Source organism: Misgurnus anguillicaudatus, chromosome 7 (assembly GCF_027580225.2).
Source record: "Misgurnus anguillicaudatus chromosome 7, ASM2758022v2, whole genome shotgun sequence".
Lineage (NCBI taxonomy): Eukaryota > Metazoa > Chordata > Actinopteri > Cypriniformes > Cobitidae > Misgurnus > Misgurnus anguillicaudatus.
This window is the reverse complement of record NC_073343.2, coordinates 41,066,952-41,084,969: the sequence shown is the minus strand read 5'-3', so window position 1 is coordinate 41,084,969 and position 18,018 is coordinate 41,066,952. Positions and strand designations below refer to the sequence as shown.

Here is an 18,018-nt window from a genome sequence, read left to right as displayed (position 1 = left end):
AATAATAACGGACTAACAAAAACAAGATGACAGGCTATTTTCCAAGACAAATACCAGCGCTGTTTTGAGATGCACAGAGGTAGTCTCGTTCACACAATCTCTCTCTTGCTCACTTGCCCCCTCTTTCTCTCTCTCACTCTCTCTCTCTCTCTCTATCTCTGTCTCTCTCTCTCTCTCTGTCGCTCTCTTTCTAATAACTTCATTAATAACTGCATTGATAGTAACTTAGTTTCGGTAAACCATTCTCTGCAAGCATGTGAAAAAATACGTTATTGAAATTTGGCTCCCTTTGTGATGTCAGAAGGGGATTATACCGCCCCTTAATCTGCACTGTCCAACCACGGCACTACCATTTAGTGCATAGAGAAAGAGAGAGGGAGAGAGGGAGAGAGAGAGGGAAAGAGAGAGAGAGATAATAATTGACAGCACAATTGAGTTTTAATATCAACAAACTACCATTATAGCAATCACTGATTGCATTTCATCAGCTCATTTGCATTTTAGAGGACACGCCCAAAAACTGCACATTTTTGCTCACACCTACAAAGGGGTGATTTTAACATGCCAAAATACAGTTTCAATATGCTATTTTGAGCTAGAACTTTATATACGTACTCTGTAGGGGTGGAACGGTACACACAAGTCCCGGTTCGGTTCGTACCTCGGTTCAGGCTTCACGGTTCGATTCACTTTCGGTACAATGGAGGAAAAAAGCAAAACAAAAATGAAGAAGGCATTTTTTTTAAGCTAATCTTAAAAACATAGGTGTCCTTATCAGTGTTATTTTGAGATGTCATGAATATGAACTGAAATGCATTTAACATACTATCTCGTATTTCAAAAATATATACCACTTTAAGTAATCTTGTACTCATCTTTCATACAAATAGGGGTTCAAATGTATTACAAGTGTTACCTAAATACATTTTTAAATTACATTTTTGGCCTTATTTCATATTAATGTACTAAAGAACAAAAAATAGGCTTGTAGGATGAATTAATAGGTGTGTACGACTTCACGAGGCGCTGCAAGAAACGACAAGTGGATGACGTCAGAGTAACGCGAGAGCGATTTGAAATCAGCCTCCTCCGCAAGATTTCTCGCGGTACTCTGACGCTGATGGCGCTGCGTAAAGTTTAGCACACTTAAAAAACTGAAAGCAGCTGAACTCGACAGAACTGCCCTGCGTATGCCTGTTGTATATAGCAGGACAATTTATCTCCTACTTCTCAGCGTGAGAAATACAAAGTGTGGCATTTGAACTGACTGAAATGCGTGTTTGTCAAGGTGAATGCGTGAGACTTGAGAGCCCTGATTAGATGTATTTCCACTCACATACCTAACAACTGCTGAACAACGCCGACGCACAGTCCTCGTCTTTTCCACCACTCTCTCGCCTGTACTATTGTAACTGACTGGAAAACTGAAGTTTTGCCAAACTTGCGATCTTAAAGGGGCCGGCGGATCCTCACCACCATTTGCCATACTCGCTGTCGCTGATATTTCACTCACTGGACCGTGAACCTGACAAAAAACTGCAGAGTGCCAGAATGTACACGGTCTCTGATAGAGCGCATACATAGGCGGAGCTCAGCTGCATCGGCGCCAATCAGAGCTTCAGAGCTAAAGCGGGGCAACAGATTAGCTGTCCATAAAGAACCCGCGGATCTAACAGTAGTGCCGCATTACATTAATTATTTTGCACGCAAGTTTTTTTTATTTTCATACCGTGTATTCTCCGTTTAAATCCATGCACCGAACCGTGACCCCCGTACCGATTCGGTTCGAAACGAATACATGTATTGTTCCACCCCTAGTACTCTGGGGACACCAAAGATTCATTTTACATCTTAAAAAAGTCTTGTGAAATGTCCCCTTTAATAAATGCTGATAATGTGCTAAATGAATAAATGTTGAGTTTATACACTTGTATCTGTTTGAATCATGCCCACTGGGCATTCAACACCACAGTTTGTACTCTTATTAAATTACATTTGCATTGGCACATCACATCAACACACAGGGGACGACCAACACTGACGTTCACATCTTAGAAATACAGGAGAGAGACAACATTTAGCACATTTAACGTTCACAGCCAAAGGCTCTGTGTCTTCACAGTTTCGCATTTATTTCTGTCTGGCTGCAGGTATGGTTGCAAACTCACAGCCGTCTTATAAATACACTCACATGACTGATATATTTAGCAGTGTCTGAATGCATTACAGTTTAATACACACTAGAAAAATGCTGGGTTATTTTCAACCCAGCGTTGGGTCAAAAAGGGATGGGCCCAGCCTCTTGGGTTGTAATTTAAAATAGGTTGGGTTGTTCAAATATAAACATTTTCTGGGCTTGTCCCTTTTTGATAATAAAATAACCCAGCATTTTTTAGAGTCTAGCACTGCATTGGCCTGAGCAGGCGTCCATGTGACCCAATAATGGATTTACAGTAGATGTGCACTTGATAACTGCTGGAAACAAATGGAATGAGATCATAGGAACGCAAACCATTAATAATTTTGATAACGAGCAGCTAATATTAGACAGTATTGATCTTCTGCCATCGAAAGGTCACAAAATCTTGCAAGTCATATAGATTTATGAAACAATGGCCATAAATTGTATTATACTTATAAGTCAAAACAGAAGAACGAGTCACTGTACAAAGAAATATGTTAGGCATATGCTAACGTTCATAATGCAGACCTCCATTCTTCTCTTCTTCATAAGACCTTTAATGGAAACTAAACTACAAAAATAGGCATCTTGGCATAAGAGCCATAGCACATTAACAAATGTCAGATAATATTTCGACATCAAAATCTCAGTACCACTTACACTGTTGGTCAAAAATGGTCCCTGGCTGTTACTTGGACAGTACCCTTTAAAAATGTCCTTATATGTACCATTTGAGGTAGTAATATGAACTCTTTTGGAGAAAATGTGTATTTTTGAAAGAGTACAGCCCCAGTGACAGCTAGGGAACATTTTTTTCTGACAGTGTACTCGGTCCGTATTGATCGGTGTGAACTACACTGGTACCCAGAAGTATATATGAAGAGTTTCGTTGCAAAACGAGATAACCACCGTTTTTTTTAATTGTTCAGAAATCTCGTTTTTTGGTTGTGCATTCCAATTAATTTCAATTCAACTGCAGTTGTTTTGTTTTGATTTAAACCTTCATAACTTAAAAAATACAGCTAAGTAGTACCATAAAACAAAATAATAACATGATAACATAATAATAAACATGTTTTGACGAAAATGTTAAAAAATGGATTTATCTCATTTTGCAACAAAACTCTTCATATATGTTAATTGTAGAATTAAATTTTGCATTAATTTTGGCACTTATAAAACATTAATAAACACTTAGAGGCTTAAAGAATTACTCCATTTTCTTAAAAAAAATCCTGATAATTTACTCACCGCCATGTCATCCAAAATGTTGGTCTTCTTCCTTCAGTTGAGAAGAAAAAAAATTTTTTTGAGGAAAACATTCCTGGATTTTTTCTTATTTTAATAGACATTATTGGACCTTAACAGCTTTAAAGGGCTCTAAACAATCCCAAATGAGATCTTTTTTAGCAAAATAATTGTCATTTTCGGCAAGAACTAGCCGTGTGATGCAAAAGCGACCTCACGTAATGCGTCATCAAGTCAAAAGGTCACACATGACGTATGTGAAACTACCGCCCCAGTGTTTATAAGTGTGGAGAAAAAGGACCGTTTGTATGTGGTATAATATTAATTAATGTCTTTGTGTCAGTTTATTGTTTAAAATGGTCTGCAAATGTGCGTTTCACATATGTTATACATATGGCGCATCACACAGCTGGTGCAAGACGAGAAGTATTGATTTAAAACTGCATATTAGGGATGCACCGAAACGAAACCGAAAACCGAAAAAAAGGAAACCAAGGCCGAAAAACTGAAACCAAAACACTGAAATAAATTATTATGGCAATTATTAGAACAAATGCATTTATGGCTATTACTGTGTACTTTACTAGGGTGTGTGATGGATCACAAAACTCACGGTTCGGATCACATTACAGTTTTTGAGGCACGAATCGGATTATTTTTCAGATCAGCAAAAAGGGGGTGGGGAAAATCTAATAACAAATAAAGAAATTGCAAACATTTATAAAAAAAGAACAAAGTTGCACGTTAATAAGGGCTAACATTAGCATTAGGTACAGAAATCAAATTAAATGAGTCATAACACTGTCTTTGTGTTATTTTTAGAGCTACAGAAGTGATTTTCTCTTTGTCTTGGGTTGTTTGATTAACATTAATGACACAGACTTAAGAAGGTTAATTGAGGTTACTGTCTCTTTAAGACCAAATAAGCAGAGACTGGTTTCTGATTGTAATCTATACATACACTTAAGACATAAACAAATGTTTTTATTATAAAAAGAATACTGTGGAGATAATTTTGTTTATATGTGTCCTGTCAATAATAGAAAGATTTTATGTTCGATTGTTTGCGTCTCACTCGTGTGTGCACTATTGAGGGCACTTAAACCCACGCGCACACAGCGCATCATAAAAACGTTACGTTGTTTTTAATTACTTTATTCGGCAAATGAATGTTAATGGACTACGAGACACATTTGCGCGACTCTCTCTAAAGTTTACATATCAAGAGTTCCGATCTTTGAAGGGCATACTGTGATGATTACGTCCGGACCGGACACATTCAACGGGCTTGTGCCTTTGTGCTTACAGACAACTGCTCACTTTAGCGCCTTTTTGCGGTTAAATACATTCACACCGCATACATGTTGCTTCAGACAAACACGTGCAGGTCGCAGTTTCTGTTTGCGTCATCACAACATTTCGGCCGTATTGTTTCTGTGATAAAAGTCTTTGGCCGAAAATTTTCGGTGGCCGAATATTTGGTGCATCCCTAGTGCATACTTTTTATTTTTATGCCAAAAATGACCATGGTTTTGCTAGATAAGACCCTTATGCCTTGTTTGTGATCGTTTAGAGCCCTTTGAGGCTGCGTTGAAACTGCAATTTTAAACTGCATTGAAACTGTAAACTGTTGGGGTCCAATGAAGTCTATTAAAATGAGAAAAATCCTGGAATGTTTTCCTCAAAAAACATAATTTCTTCTCGACTGAACAAAGAAAGACATCAACATTTTGGATGACATGGTTATCTGGATTTTTTTAAAGAAAGTGGAGTAATCCTTTAAGAACCAATAAAAGCTACAAAAATGTACAGTGTAGTCCCTGTAAAAAATGAATGCTATACAGCACTTCTGTCCTCTCACTGTGACATTAAAAACACCCAGTGGAGTATACAGGCCGTCAGATCACTGGGGAACTCAAGGCTGATCTGCCATCTGTTGTGCAGGAATGAGAAGAACGGACATTAAATACTGTCAGTGCCAACAGCACAGATTGCACCTTTCTACCCATCCACCTGTTTACCAGTATCATCTCTACCTCCTTTTCAGCACCACTCACTTGTCCTCCACTTATGATGTTCGTCTTTATCTAAATGTTAGGTTCACATCCAACCATCCATCCCTGTTTCTCACTTTATATCTAAACAGGTGGTTGAAGATAATTAAACGAGCACAATCCAGATCTAACCTGTCTGACCTTCACTTCAACATGCATAGTCTTTCTGGTGATCCATATGGGCTTGTAAATATAGATTAAGTCTTATTATTACTATGAGAGATACTGGTACACCATTAAGATTACCTTAAAGAATGAGTAAGTAAAAGCTGGTACTGTAATGTATCGCTCTCTTTATATTAAATTTTGACAGAATCGCAAAATGATAAATCTGTATTATGTCAGATGTCCATTGCACATTCACAATCTATCAAATGTGGATTCTTTCATTACATTGTGTCACACATTTGTGTTAATGGATGACAGTGAGAACAGCAAAATTGGTCAATATTATCAATATATGGAGCAGATTGTATTCTTATAAAAATAATGCATTTTTATTAAAAGTGTAATAAATATTCCCAAATTAAATGAAAATAGGTTTACTTTAGTTTACTGTAAAAGTTAGTAAAATACTTTTAGCTAAACCAGTGTTTCTCAAACTGAGGGGCGTGCCCGTGCCAGGGGGACCCAGTTTTAGGACACTTTATAAAATACACTAATTTATCACAAATTCTGTGTAATTAAACCTCAGAAAAATGTGGCTACTAACCAACAGCACTACATTGTATCATTTCAACGTAATTGTGTTTTTTTTTTGAGGGGCCGCAAAGGGATGCACCACACAAGGCGGGCACACAACAAAATGTTTGAGAACTACAGAATTAAACTAACACAATTATTAAATTGAAACTTGAAGGCTGGTTGCATGATTGCCAATGTTGACATTTGAAATCACCTGAACATACACGCCCCTAACCCAATAGAATCTGGACCATCTTTTGATAGACCCGCCCCACACATACGCAACCCAGGCAACGATGTCGGTAAGTAGACACTCGAAAAATAAGTCACCACTGATTACTGTATTAGTAATAAATAATATAAATACTAATTATAATATTCTAAATATTAAAAATGTACAAATGAAGAGTTTCGTTGCAAAACGAGATAAATCCATTTTTTAACATATTTGTCAAAACATGTTTATTATTATGTTATCATGTTATTATTTTGTTTTATGTTGCTACTTTGCTGTATTTTTTAAGTTATGAAGGTTTAAATCAAAACAAACCAACTGCAGTTGAATTGAAATTAATTGGAATGCACAACCAAAAAACAAGATTTCTGAACAATTAAAAAGAAACGGTGGTTATCTCGTTTTGCAACGAAACTCTTCAAATAATGAATAAAAAAGGCCATTTGTTTAAAATAAGGGGAAGTTTTGTAACATGCCAGTCTTGCATTTTCCAATATAATAATGCCATCTAATTCTAAATATAGTGCCACAGTCATGACTTATAACGTATATACAGTGGCGGCTCGTGACTGGTAATCCAAGGGGTGCTAATTCAAAATATGTGTTCAGAGTGTCATGTGTGTTGCTTATGTTTTTAAAATATGTGTTTATTGCGTCATGTGAACCATATACATCACGTGTTTTGTCAAAATAAGTGCCTGCTGCACACGCGTCAAAAACATTTATGATAAAAGAGACGCTCACGTTCACAAAATGCAAGCAAGACACTCCCTTAACAGTAAACTCTGATAACGCATGAGATTATGTGAGTATCTGGCAAACGTGAGTGTCTCTTTTATCATAAACCCTTTAGACGCATCTGCAGCAGGCACTTATTTTGACAAGACACGTGATGCACACAGGATCTCTCAACGCGCAGAACACATATTTTGAAATAAGGAACCACACACATGACGGGCTACATACATGTTGTGACGAAGTCATTGGCCGCCACTGCGTATATATGTTTTGAAATTGATCTGACTTTTCTCAAATTACACGCAACATATTCAACATTTTCAAGCCAAGGAAGCCACATTAAAGCTAATTAACTTGTACTTAAAAACAGAGAAGCAGATTATGATGATCTCTAAACAATGGCAGGTCTAAGAAGATAAACCAAATATTTTAATGGCCCGGTCGCCCTGGGAAAAATATAATGCTAGTGATTTATTCAAGCATATTAGAATGCCTTGAACGCAATTATGGTAACTTCACGACACATGATAGATTGCCAAGTGTGTCCCTGTGCATGTGTGAAATCAATATCTAGCACTTGTCATTTTATGGACGTCTTATTTTATGCTATTCAACCGCACGCCGGGCCCCCATGTGACCGTAGAGACTCCAGGGTATCGTGAAACCACGACCAAGTGCAGGTGTGATGGATGAGGAAGGTAGAGAACATTTCTGAGAATGAAAATCTCCTGATGTTGGATATATACTCAAGAGAGTAAAGGGAAGATGTAAATGGAGCCCTTGAATTGAGGTTTCCTTCCAACCTGTTCCCCAGTGGGCCCATGCACACCCGCATACATGAACTTTCTCATTAATCATAATTAAAGCAGGAACACACAGCACTGCTTGGTATCACCTTTCCAACGTCTCCATGGATATGTGAACAATTACTCTTTTCCATTCCCTGTATTCTCTTGTATCTATCACAGCTCTTTTGCTACAGTGAAAAACTAAACAAAGAAAGACATAAACATCTTGGATGACATGGGGGTGAGTAAATATCGGGATTTTTTTATGAAAGTGGAGTAATCCTTTAAGGTGAATAAATTATGGGCTAATTCATTTTTGGGTGCACTATTCCTTTTCAATATTTTACTATGTTCTTACCTCAACTTACATACCTATCTTTTTCAATGCGTGCACTTAATCTTTGTACAGTGCGTCATGAATGTGTTAGCATTTAGCCTAGCCCCATTCATTCTTTAGGATGCAAACAGGGATGAATTTAGAAGCCACCAAACACTTCCATGTTTTCCCTATTTAAAGCGACACCATGTAATTTTTCAACCTTCATAATAAATTTTCAAGACCCTTGTGATAGTACATCGACTTTAAATAGGTTGAATGACATCTCTACTATAGCCTGACGGGGTCTGTATCGCTTTTACTCGTACTTTAAAACTTAGGGTTTCTGGTAGTAACCAGAGCACAAAAAACCTACAAAATTCGACTGCTTTACGGCCTACGTACCTATGACAAAGGCGACCCGGGTTCGATTCCCCTTTAAGGCAATTTTTTATATAAACTCACGATCTTGATTTATACATAAATGCGATCTTCTTTATAAATGACGGCGATTATCTTGCATATAGTTCCCTGTATTCAGATGCTGCATTCACGTGTTCATGTTTTTACCTTTCTTTTACTGTCTGTATTTACATTACAATCCAGGATGCTATAGCAGTCAAACTTGCTGAAACTCACACAGTGTAAAACCAAACCCTATTCATTCAACAATCCCTATTCATTCACCAATCAGATCCAAGCGTTTCTCTCTTCTCTCTTCCTCATTTGCTGCGTTCCGCTGTCACTCACGTTACATATTACAAAGCGGCAGACCTAAACACATCGGTTTACTTGGATTTGGAGCGTCAATTTTCGCACAAAAGAGAGGAAATACGAGCGCCATTGCGGAAAATCCTGGTGGCGAGGGAGAGAGAGATGATGCAACAATATGTGTTTCGAAAAAGGCAAGGAAATACTTCTGATCGTTTCTCTATTGGAAGGCTGCAGCCTCCGGAGGTCAAATATGCAGGCTGCATACGTCATCAAGCCTGGTTTATTAAGGTAAACTGAGCATTACATTCGCAAGTCATAAGCATACTGCAAAAATGTACGATTAACTAAGTATAATAGTCAACTTTATAATTGTTAATATTCTGAAATAAGACAGTCTTGATGACGTATGCAGCTTAGAAATACGACATCCGGAGGCTGCAACCTTCAGATTGAGAAATGGCTTCTGCCACGAGTTCCTCATCAGATAGTTGTAACATGACTGCGTTTCTCCCTGATGCCTCAAAATGTCGATCGTTTAGCGTTTGAAAGGTTTAGTTATTAGTTTAGTTTTAAGGTTGGCCTGTTCTTTTCCTTTGCGACAGTGCTGCGATGCTTTTGGCCTCTAGGGGCGCTAGGCATGAAAAATGCATGTCTAGCGCCCCCTAGTGGCCAAAAAGTTCTGTGGTGTGCCTTTAAAGACTGTTACATGAGTAGTTACATGAGTAAGTATGGTGGCACAAAATAAAACGTGATTTCGAAGTCGAGCCTGAGGTCGAAGTGCTGCAAACTAAGTGCTCTTCTGCCATACAATATAGTTCTCATTTTTTATCTGCTTACTCATGTAACAGTCTTTAAATAGGGAAAACATGGAAGTGTTTGGTGGCTTCTAAATTCATCCCTGTTTGGATCCTAAGGAATGAATGGGGCTAGGCTAAATGCTTACACATTCACTATGCGCTGTACAAAGATTAAGTGTACGCATAGAAAAAAGAAAGGTATGTATTAATTCATCAAAGTTGAGGTAAGAACATAGTAAAATATTGAAAAACGGTGGTGTTTTCCTTTAAGTCAAAATCTCCCTCTCTCTATCTCTCCAAGCAACCTTATCCAAAAGCAAAAAGACATGGACATAGACATAAACACATTTTTAAGAGTTTATATAAAAACATATTCCAAAGAGGAAACTGTGCCTCATCATGCCTTTAAAAGGCCCTGTGATGCAAACATGGCAGAAGTCGTAAGTGCCTTATGGGTGTGGGGATCACATTCCTCCTCTAGAGAAAGGGATGTGGTTTCAAAAAAGCCCTCCTTAAGGAGATTTTATAAGGGATAAGACAAAGTCCACATGGAATGTCAGGACTCTGTGTGTGGCATCCGAACTGTTTTTATAACAAAGTCCTGCATCCAGGGTAATTGTCACTATCTGAGTTCCTCTCCAACACAAGCTTAACAGCTTCCTGTGAACAAAACACCATCACCTCGGGCACAGAAAGACAGCTAGAGAGAAACAGAAAACAGAGCGTAGCCAAAGTAAACAGCAGAGAGGTCACAAAAGACTTACTGAGATAAAGATACAGACAAGAACCGAAACAGCAAAGAGGAGATGAAGAACCCAAAGCCAGAGAGGTTCATCCAAAACGGATTACTGTATTACAAGCTATATATTTGATCGTGTGTGTTCGAACCCATCAACTTTGCACTGCGATCGCAATGCTTTACCAATTAAGTTACAGGAAAATGTTCAGGCATAACATTGTTTTTGTTGAGAGACGCACCTTGATGCATTATACGTCATATAATGATTAAATAAAAGATAAATGCTTCCTTCTTAGTCCAACCCATGATCTGTAATTGTAAGTATATTTAGTCACCATACAGAAGTCTCTTTGTTACTGTATAACAGTTCAACGGAGGGACACATTTCAAAGACATCCCTGTCATCTAAAATGAGATTTTTTAAATTAAATCAAAGAGCGCTCAACCACTTAATAAATGCACATCATGTTAACTTACCAAATGTAGCCAACTTAACATTCTTCAATATATCTAACTTTATTTAATAAATAAATAAGATTTAGTTTGATATGCACAAGGATACTTGTTGTCTTATAAGCATCTTATATATAGAAGGTAAAGCATCTGACAGTAGCTGTGTTTCCGTTAATGATTTGCGCAAAACTTCAGTGTTATTTTCTAAATGTGCTTCTGTGTTTCCATTAACCAATGCCATGCAACTAAAATATAATTTTGTTGTCTCGCGATAAGTCATTCCCAAAACCATGGACCGACAAGCAGATTAAATTCAAATACAGCAAAACCGACTCGAAGGCACACAGATCAGTCAACTCCTGAATCGCTCTCGCAGTATTTTGATGTCATGCACTTGATGGTTCTTGTGACGCCATGTAAAGTTGACACACCTTTTGTATATTGTCCTACAACCAAACATACGTGCCATATTTAAAGAATGATTATGTGATTTTTATGCAGGTCTGGTGACTGTAAATGCGAAAAAGTTGTTTTGCGATATATTCCTTTTTCGGTATGCCTAAAAATCCACCTCACCCGAGAGTAAAAACGCTTTTGCGATACATGGGAGTTTATGTGAAATTGCTGTGTTTCCATTGGGCACTATTTCAATTTGCGCAATTTGAAGGGTAATGGAAACACAGCTACTGTCTCCTAAGTCATTGAGACCTACGACTTAACTAATCTCTGTACTAATATTATATGTATTGTCATTATCTTTCTCTCTTTCATTTTATGTCACATTTGTCTATATGCGTGTATGTATCTGTGATTGCAAAATAAAAAAATAAATAAAATAAAAAAGTCCTAGTCCACACGTACACTGTTTCTTTTTATTTTTGAGTTTTCTGTCCTTCGTTAAAACAAATCTCCGCGTCCACACAAACACGCTAAATCTCGGTATGAAGTGCTGTCAATAGCATGCCAAACCAACAGATGGTGATATATCCTTAACCATAAAGCCATGTTGACCAATCAGAAACCATTGCAGAGTTTCCCCTCAATACATCACAGGCCAAAAACCCCCCAAAAATATTTTTAAAGTCTAGTCATTCAGGGCTCCAGAATAACTTTTTTGTTATTAGGAGCACTGTAGCCCCTGATTGAATTTTTTTGGATTTTTAGGAAATGTTTAAAATAAAGGGCAATGCAATTATTCACATTTTTCCCAAAATAACAGCATTACTGAAATATACTAAATAGTCTTATACCACGGGTCTGTTGAATGCTGTATTCTGATTGGTTAAGAAGTGTTCCATGGGTATGCATTATTTTTCAATAACTGCACACCTAACTTTTAAAATGTCTTAAAAATAGTCACCAGATCAATGTTTGTGGTTACTGTGGTATAAGAGAAATAATTGACTCCGGTCCTTTGAATTATTTGAAAATAATACACACCCACGATGTAACCGGCATTACCACCTTGGGTGTGCATTATTTTCTTATAATTCAATGGCCCGTCGTCAAATTTTTCCTTACTTAATGCAGTTGCTGCACATGTCATTATGCACAATTGACGCAGGGCTGTGTAGAGCCATTGGTAGATTCAACTGAGCGCATGGTGACATAAAACGATTGACACGTCGTGCAAATGAGCGGTAAAAACCCCATCGTGCATTCTGTATTTTTGTCATGTGTGCCCCTGCTCCTGCTGTGTGAAAAACTCCATTTGGTTGCAGTCATGAGCCCTTGTCCCCCCATTGCCTGGTTCCACAGGACACTCACCCAATTCGTCTATGGATAATCCGGCCCTGGCTACACAACAACGCTGCAACCGGAGTTTCTGAAAATCTTCACCCTGGTTGAAGTTCGGTTTCACTTAACTGATACTGCGTTTGTATGTGGACAAAGGGTCAAACCGCATAGAAATAGGTACGGTTTTGAAAATACCTGTGTACGTGTGGACATGGCCTAAGACTCCAGTGGAGATCTCTCTGAGGCAATCTAATAAACCTGCTGTGCCTTAATTTAGTTTGATTTACTAAAAAGACCCTTGAGTGCCTGAATTCACTTCTGACTGACAACATAAGCCAAGGTTTAAGAGTAAATTATCTCTCATAAAACACAATCTCTCATTTGGACCTCGTTCAGATGTTTGTTCAAATACGATGTTTGCTTTGGTTGATAACAAAGCTGTCATTTCTGAATCTTACTCAAAATAATTCGATTTCATGTGGACTAAGCATTATTCACCTGCGTGATGGATGAAACTGTTTAGTCTCTAAAGAAAAAAAGGAGATCTCATCATGTTAAATAAAGAGGAAAACAAAATTACCTTGCCTTGCAAGATTCTCCGCAAACACAGTAGACTAACAAAATAAGGCTTTTATTAAGACAAATCAATCACATTGAATTCTCTTAAAATGCACTCTTTTATTCCCCCAACCGCATACTAATCCTCTATATAACTAAAGGCTGGGATCTGTTAACCGCATACGTCATCGAGGTTTATTATTCCAGGTTCTATTTCAAAAAAGCAATCGTTATATGGTAAGAATGAAATTTGTATGTCTTAAGAGATATAAATATTATAATGTTTTGAACTGAAATGTGAGAACCTCAATGATGCATGCGGTCGACAAATGTGACTACAGGAGGACGCACCTGAAATCCTGGCCAGACGTGTCTGGGAAAAATGGCACGTATGGTCACCCTAAATATGTATAATGATTATGTTTGACTTAAACTCAGTGATTTTAGATTGATAAGGACTTCCTACTGATTAAAGAACCATAGTACATGAAAGAGCTATGCATAGGGTGGCCATACGTGCCATTTTTATCGGACGCGTCTTGGCCAGGATTTCGGGTGGGTCTTCGGGAAGTCGCTTTGGTCGACCGCATACGTCATCAAGGTTTAATATTTCAGGTTCTATTTAAAAAAAAGCGTTTCAAGGTAAGAATGAAACTACAGTGATTGTAATAAATTTAAATTTTATAATGTATTTAGCTGTGAGAACTTCGATGACGTATGCGGTCGACCTATGCAACTTCCAGAGGATGTACCCAAAATCCTGGCCTGGACATGTCTGGCGAAACTGGCATGTATATGGCCACCCTAGCTGTGCATAATATTGCCTTTGTGATTCAGAATCGATATCAGACAGGCAGTATTAGTATGAATCACGATTAATTGTCACAGCCCTAATATATCTGTACTAGAGATGACTACGATATGGGGGCTGACTTGAGGAATCGACTCTTACATGACTCCCCACCACTACTCTGAGTTCCTGTACCCCATTCAGTTTATATAAAATGTAATTGCTTCCACCCTAATGCATTACCAATGCACATTAGGTCCAAAGGGTTTCCCAAAGGACTGTATCACCAGATTACAACATTAACCACAATGTGTAAACGCAGATCCCTAAAGGGACAGAAATCCACCAGCCGTGAATAAAACACTCAGATGTTTCACTAAAACCTATGGACGCGCTTTGATGTCTATTGCCTATAAGCACATTCACAGCAGTAACATAAGAGAAAATGAGTCGTATAAGTGACTGACTTGAAAAACAATACATTATAACACAAAATAACACTGTTTACATTGTCCATAAGAGAGAAAATACAACTTAATACAATTGATCTCAATACAATTTTGTGTTAGCATTTCCAGAGCTAATCTAACAACGCATGAGTGATAAGAAATAAGCGCTGCCCCTACCTGGTAAGGATAAAGCGTTACACCATTGGCCCTCGCCGGGTTGCCGGCTGTCCACGTGCCCTCCACGTACTGGTGTGCTTGGAGGGCAGTCGAGCTCCCATTGCTGTTGTTGGGGCTGCTGGGTGGGTGAGACGGTTGTGAAGCGGTCGACTTTCCAGCATGGCCAGGAGAGTTGTTCTTCTTCTCCACCCCGCTGCTCACCCCCAGGCTGTTGGGTTTAGACCCGTGTTTGGGGTGCACTGGATGGTGTGGGCTATTGCTTGCACTTGTGGTGGTTTTTGTTGTAGAGCTGGAGGCTGAAATGTTAGCAGGGATGGAGGAAGCAGATGAATGGTAACCAGAAGGCAGGTAGGCCCAATCCGGCGGTGGCGTGGGACCCTGGAGGACACTGCGGGAGCCTACGAGGGAGGCCGGGGATGGAGGCGAGCCAGGAGACACATCGCACTGATCAAGGCTCAGGACCATGTGGACGGCTTCCTGTTTTAGCTGACTCAAGTGTGTGGCGCAGATATCGCAGCGGCCGTCACGCTCGTTCCAGGCCTTGCGCGTGCTGTTGGGCACCTGCAGCTTATCGTGGATCAGCAAGGAGAACGAGGGATCCTGTGCAAAGAGAGATAGAGAGAAAGACCCATTTAATGTCAGGTTGGAGGACAGAACATCAGTCATCCATGAAGTTTTACTAACATGAAGTAGTCTGAAGATGCAGTATAGTTTTTGTCTCATTTATATTCCCATTTATTCATTTAGCATTTATTTCCGCAACTTTTATATGTCATGCAACCACAGTACAGTACTTATAACAGTGCATGTCTTTCTCATGGGCATGATCGGCTCATGAATAGCATTATCAAACCAGCAACCTTCTGGTTAACAGTCCTCAATCTTAACCACTACACCATTAGATGATTCTTTTTATATAGTTTCATAATTTGCAGCATTAAAATATCATACATATTTATATAATGCAAATTTCTGTAGAGCCACTTCGAAACAATGCGCTTTGTGAAAGTGCTACACAAATAAATGTGAATTGAAGAACTGAACTGTTTTTATTTTAACGCAATGTCTTTCATCTCTTCATTAACATAAAACTGCCAATTATCTGGGTTTAGTACATCATCACACCATCTGCTTCAGGCTTCCGTGAAATGTAGATCATAATTACGTTTTGGCACAAGCTCCCATGCGATGGTAAAAATGTTGGTTGGACAACCAGAAGTAAATAAATGTAATCTTTCATTCTGGTGCATCCCATCTGCGAATTCCTTTTCGTTTAAGACATGGGATTTACAGTACATAACTATTTTAAGTTTCCAGGATTCAGCATTTCTTCTTTTCGTTCCAGGCTTTTGGTCCAAATTAAACACCATTCAGGCTAATACTTCTATATTTTCCCCTGAGACATAACAGAAGTCATCATGAGAAATGAATAGAATGTTTTTAATGATCTAATTAAGTAAAAAGCCCTGAAAACAACTTGACCTTTCTAGCAGGTAGATACTGTAATGATGCGGTTATAAAGAGGTGTAAAGTTTTAAACAGCTACTATAATAAACCATAAACCTTTGGGTTGTTTGGGCTTTTAAAGGAATATTCCATTTTCTTAAAAGAAAAATCCAGATAATTTACTCACCACCATGTCATCCAAAATGTTGATGTCTTTCTTTGTTCAGTCGAGAAGAAATTATGTTTTTTGAGGAAAACATTGCAGGATTTTTTTCATTTTAATGGACTTTAATAGACACCAACACTTAACACTTAACTCAAAACGTAACAGTTTTTTTCAACGGAGTTTCAAAGGACTATAAAATAAAAATATGCACTTTTAAACCACAGCTTCTCGTCTAGATCTGGTCGTGATGCGCCAGCGTGGCCCCACTCAAGACGTCATGACGTCAAGAGGTCACAGAGGACGAACGCGAACCTCCGCCACAGTGTTTACTAGTTTTGATAAAGAGGACCGTTCCTACATTGCTGTATGTCAACTGATACTAATTAATGGCTTTGTGTCAGTTTATTGTTTACAATGGTCCGCAAATGTGCGTTTTATATATGTAACACGTGACCTCCCTACGTCACTACGCATTTACGTTAGGTCGCGCTGGATCAGACCTAGACGAAAAGTTGTGGCTTAAAAGTGCATATTTTTTATTTTTCTTGTCAAAAATGACAATCGTTTCGCTAGATAAGACCCTTATGCATCGTTTGGGATTGTTTATAGTCCTTTGAAACTCAGTTGAAAAAAAGTGTTGAGTTAATTAAATGTTGGGCTCTATTAAAGTCCATTAAAATGAGAAAAATCCTGCAATGTGTTCCTCAAAAAACATCGTTTCTTCTCGACTGAACAAAGAAAGACATTGACATTTTGGATGACATAGTGGTGAGTAAATTATCTGGATATTGAATATTCCTTTAAGCCTTTTTTAAGACCAGTGTGTGAAGAGTGAAGTTAAAACTCTTTAAAAAGGTCCTAATACGTACCATTTAGGTACAGATATGTATACATTTGGTAGCAATATGTACCTCTGAGGTACTAATATGAAGTCTTTAGGTGGAAATGTTTACTTCTTTTAAAGAGTACAGCTAGAGCTTTTCTGACCACTTTCTACAGTGTATAGGGCTAGTGATTTTGGACAACAATTTTTTTTTTAATTGAGATTTATACATTATTTGAAATGTTGAAAAAAATAAGTTTTCCACTGGTTTCTCTTCAATAAATACCTTTAGCGTTTTAGTGGATTAAAGGGATAGTTCACCCAAAAATTAAAATAATGTCATTAATGACTCACCCTCATGTCGTTCCAAACCTGTAAGACCTCCATTAATCTTTGGAACAAAGTTTAAGATGTTTTAGATTTAGTCCGAGAGCTTTCTAAAAAACTATGTACGGTATACAGGTTTGGAATGGAGGTCTTACAGGTTTGGAACATTTTTGGGTGAACTATCCCTTTAAATGTAATGTTGCATTTAGGGTTTCACTGTAAAATAAGTTAACTCAGACAAATATATATGAGCCCGTATGTATACTTGTTGTGGCCCATAAAAGACCTACATAAGACCAAGCTGGGTCCCATCACTAACCCATGTAGACAGACTCCTTTAGGCACCAAATGGGAGTTACGTGGTTAACCCATATGGACCTTATATGGAGCCCATCAATGGCCCATCATCAGCCCATCTGAGCTAACACATGTGGGGCCAGCATGAAAACTGAGAACAAAATTATCAGGGTCCCAGTTGGGTTGCCCATGGATGTATGGTTTGTTACGAAAGGACAATAAAAATATTTAGAAAATCGACTTTAAAGTTGTCCAAATGAATTCCTTAGCAACAAATATTACTAATGATAAATACATTTT

The 18,018-nt window shown here is 38.1% G+C and overlaps 1 protein-coding gene across 2 annotated transcripts in view; it reads right to left on the bottom strand.

Annotated features, from left to right (window-relative positions):
* kif26ba (kinesin family member 26Ba) overlaps nucleotides 1–18,018 on the bottom strand; it is a 146,213-nt gene that overhangs the window by 91,568 nt on the left and 36,627 nt on the right. For both annotated transcript variants that reach the window (XM_055171857.2, XM_055171858.2), the window contains exon 3: nucleotides 14,660–15,259. In XM_055171857.2, the coding sequence (XP_055027832.2) occupies nucleotides 14,660–15,259 (600 nt within the window). The remainder of the gene's footprint in view (nucleotides 1–14,659; nucleotides 15,260–18,018) is intronic.